Source organism: Austrofundulus limnaeus, unplaced genomic scaffold, assembly GCF_001266775.1.
Source record: "Austrofundulus limnaeus strain Quisiro unplaced genomic scaffold, Austrofundulus_limnaeus-1.0 Scaffold16, whole genome shotgun sequence".
In the NCBI taxonomy this organism is placed as follows: Eukaryota; Metazoa; Chordata; class Actinopteri; order Cyprinodontiformes; family Rivulidae; genus Austrofundulus; species Austrofundulus limnaeus.
In genome coordinates this window covers 2,547,959-2,551,556 of record NW_013952418.1, presented here as the reverse complement: position 1 = coordinate 2,551,556, position 3,598 = coordinate 2,547,959, and the positions used below count along the sequence as shown (strand labels likewise).

The 3,598-nt window shown below is 37.7% G+C and overlaps 1 protein-coding gene across 1 annotated transcript in view; it reads left to right on the top strand.

Annotated features, from left to right (window-relative positions):
- tgfbrap1 (transforming growth factor, beta receptor associated protein 1) overlaps positions 1-3,598 on the top strand; it is a 20,793-nt gene that overhangs the window by 3,372 nt on the left and 13,823 nt on the right. Inside the window, exon 2 of the mRNA XM_014003034.1 lies at positions 1,695-2,410. Coding sequence (XP_013858488.1) covers positions 1,714-2,410 — 697 coding nt within the window. The 5' untranslated portion in view covers positions 1,695-1,713. The remainder of the gene's footprint in view (positions 1-1,694; positions 2,411-3,598) is intronic.

The window sequence follows — 3,598 nt, the reverse complement described above, 5'->3', positions numbered from 1 at the left end:
GGTATCGGATCCGATACCGATACTGGTATCGGAATCGGGACACCTGTAGCAGAGACCTGTTCCCCCAGATATTTTTGGATGATGAACATTTGTATCAGGTCAACAAAACATGGGCATAGTAACAATATTTTTATACTACATTTATCCATTTCAAATATACTAACCTCACTCCTTTGTAACAACTAAGGCAAAAATGTAAACAATTCAGAAAATCTTTTCAGGACCCCACCTTGATGTTTTAGGACCCCACTTTGGGTCCCGACCCCAACTTTGGGAAACACTGCTCTAAGAGTATTACTTGAGTAAAAGTTAGGGATGCACAATTAATTGGCATTAATATCGGTATCGGTCCGATATGTAAAACTGAGGCAATATTAACGTCCAATATTGATTTCCCACTTTTTTATATTTGTGTTTGTGTTTTGGGAGGGGAGATGGTTGGTTGAGCTACATCTGTTTGATCATGATATTGATGCTGCACAGGAATAACTGAAGTAGAGCCATGTCAGAGGTCTGGTCGTTTATTTACAGTAACAAAAAAAAAGACCCAAGTGTATTTGTGTGTATATGTATAATATAATATGTGTGTTTTTGTAATATCTGTAAATATGGGTTATCGGCCGTAACAGCAATAATTATATCGGGTATCGATATCGGCTGAAATTTTCAAATCGGTGCATCCCTATTAAAAGTCTTAAGTATCTGATTTATTTCGTACTTAAGTATCAAAAGTAAGTTTCTGACAAAATGTGCTAAAGTAATAAAAGTAAAAGTACTGAGTAAAAATGAACGGTTAGATTTTTCAAAATACATTGATTGGGAGGTGTCCTCTTCCAAAAAAATTTTTTCTAAAGATGTGCAGCTTTGATGGATTATGTACAAACTTAATAAAGTATCAGAATGGTATATATTTATACTTCACATTAGGGCTGGGCAATATGGCCCCAAAAAAATAAATCTCAGATATTTTTCATCCCAAATTTTCGATTTTAATTGATTTTGCTTCCCATTTAACGGAGTGCCTGTGTTTCAGGCGTCGAAACAATCTTTTTGTGCTCCCGCTTTTTGTAGCAAGAGCCTTCAAACTGATTTTGCAGTGAGGTATTTTTTTGCTCYAAGTCCAAGGTTGCGAAACCTAACCAGTTCCAGAAAACTGAAGAAACAGCGTCTTTTTTTAGAAGTAGATCCTCTTTGCTAGCTGCCATATATTCATGTGATGTACCAAAGGTCTTGAGGGACAGGTGGGGTGACCTCTGAACTACAGAAGCCCCAAGGAGTGCACTGGTGAGAAAAAAGTCTAGTTTCCCAAAATTAAATCTTTATAAAAGGCAAATTCAAATTAATCGATTAAATCAATTTATTGCCCAACCCTACTTTTCATCCAACCACAATTAAATTCACTCTATCCAGGAGCCAAATTATTTCATGGTAATATTTTTTTAACAATAACAAGCCGAAATAAAATAAGAGAAATGATTTTCTACTTTTTATCTTTTTTAAAAAATGTAAGCAGTAGAAAGTACAGATAATTGTGTAAAAATGTAAGGAGTAGAAGTAAAAAATAGGCTGAAAAATTCTTACCGGTACTCAAGTAAAGTACAGAGAATGAAAATTTCTACTTAAGTAACAAAGTATTTGTACTTAGTTACTTTACAACTCTRCATTTWGTTGACGTCTGTCCGTTTATCTTTCAGTCTAGATGCCTTGGCTGAGATGAGTGTGAAGGCTTTTGAGCTTATCCCCGCTGTGGAGCGAGACCTCCTCATGGGCGACAAAGCTCGCATCAACATAGAGTGCATCGAATGCTGTGGGAAGCATCTGTACGTGGGCACCAACGACTGCTTCATCCACCACTTCCTGCTGGACGAGGTGGCTTCTTCCAAAGGCAAACTGACCTACTCGGCCCAGAAGCTGCTCCACAAATACCTGGGCCTGAAGAAGCCGGTCGCTGAGCTGCGAGCCGCCTCCGCGCTGGAGCGCCTGATAGTCCTTTGCGACGGGATAGTGTTCCTCGTGGACATGGTGACGCTGGAGTCTGTGCCGTCGGCGGCCGGGGGCGGAGTCAGAATCAGGGGCGTGACTGCGTTCTGCATAAACGAGAACCCGGTGAACGGGGATCCGTTCTGCGTGGAAATGGGCGTGCTCTCGTCCAAGAGGCGGACGGTTCAGGTCTACATGGTGTGTGAGGACAGGGTGCAGCTGGTCAAGGAGGTGAACACGCCGGAGCAGCCCTGCGCCATCAGCCTCGACGGCTACTTCCTGTGCTTGGCCCTCACCACGCAGTACATGATCCTGAACTACAACACGGGAGTCGCGCAGGACCTTTTCCCTTACAACAGCGAGGAGAGGAAACCCATTGTGAAGAGGATCAGCAGGGAGGAGTTCCTCCTTGCAGCTCCTGGTGGTCTGGGTATGTTAGTTTATCTTTGAGTACCATTTTAGAAACAATTGCTAAAATTTAAAACTAGAGTTTAATTTTAACACTTTGTGGTGAATATCTCTTGTATAACCATCAAAAATAGACCCTCTAATTTGTTTTAAAATGTAAAGGTTTCCTCTTTTTTGTTTTAAATTTTAAAAGTTTTTGCTAAAATAGCTTTGTTTAAAGTTTCCCTGTTAATTGAAAGCTAGGAGGAGTACTTCAGTTATAATAAAAATAACTAGAGAAATTGCATTTCCTGCAAAAATGCTAGTGTGAAATCCTGTTGCTGAAAGCTGCTGAAATTGAGCTGAAAATGTTTAACAGCAAAAGTATTTTATTGTAAGTTAAACTTGATAAGCTGAAAGAAGCAAAAAAAGAGCAGAAAATCAGTAAAAAGGAGGAAAATATAGCTGAATTAGCATAAAAATACTAAAAGCTAAAATAGTTGAACATAGCAGAAAGCAAGTGTAAGAAGCATAAATAACTCAAAATAACAGAAAGAAGCACAAAATTAAAAATTAGCAGAAGAATAACAGACAAGGGCAGACATAAAGTTAAAATACTAGAAAAAAGCTAAAATTTGCAAAAGAAAAAAAAGCTAAAATCGTCAAAAGGAATTTAATAAGAGTAAAACAAGAATAGATTGTTTAAGGTTCTGTAAAGATTTAGAAACATTATAAAGAAATTTAAGGATGTTGAAAAAAGCTCCATTCATTTCCAATGGGAAATAGTAGCTGAAATGTTTTCGGCTCCAATTGTGGAAGTTTTTTGAGGCTTCAGAATGTGATAGAGCTTGCTCTCGGCTACCAGTACATAAGATTTCATGGCAATATCTCAAACTTTAAAACTAGCTTTGGTGGCCATCTTGGATTTCTTTTTCGGCTGCTATTTATGATAGAGCGAAGTCTCAGCTACCAATATATTAATTTTTAGCTCAATATATCGAAAAATTGGCCAAATTCAAGTAATTTGATCTAACTTTAGCTAATAACAGCTGAACATTAGCTAAAATTGCAGCGAACATCTGAATAGTGCAGAAAGCAATTGTAGGAAATATAGTAGGCACAAAGTAGAAAAAAGAATTACAAAAAAATATTAACTAGCAGAGAAAAAGCAGAAAGAAGCAGAATTTTAGCTAATTTTAGCTAATATAGCAGCAAAAAGCTAAAATTTGTT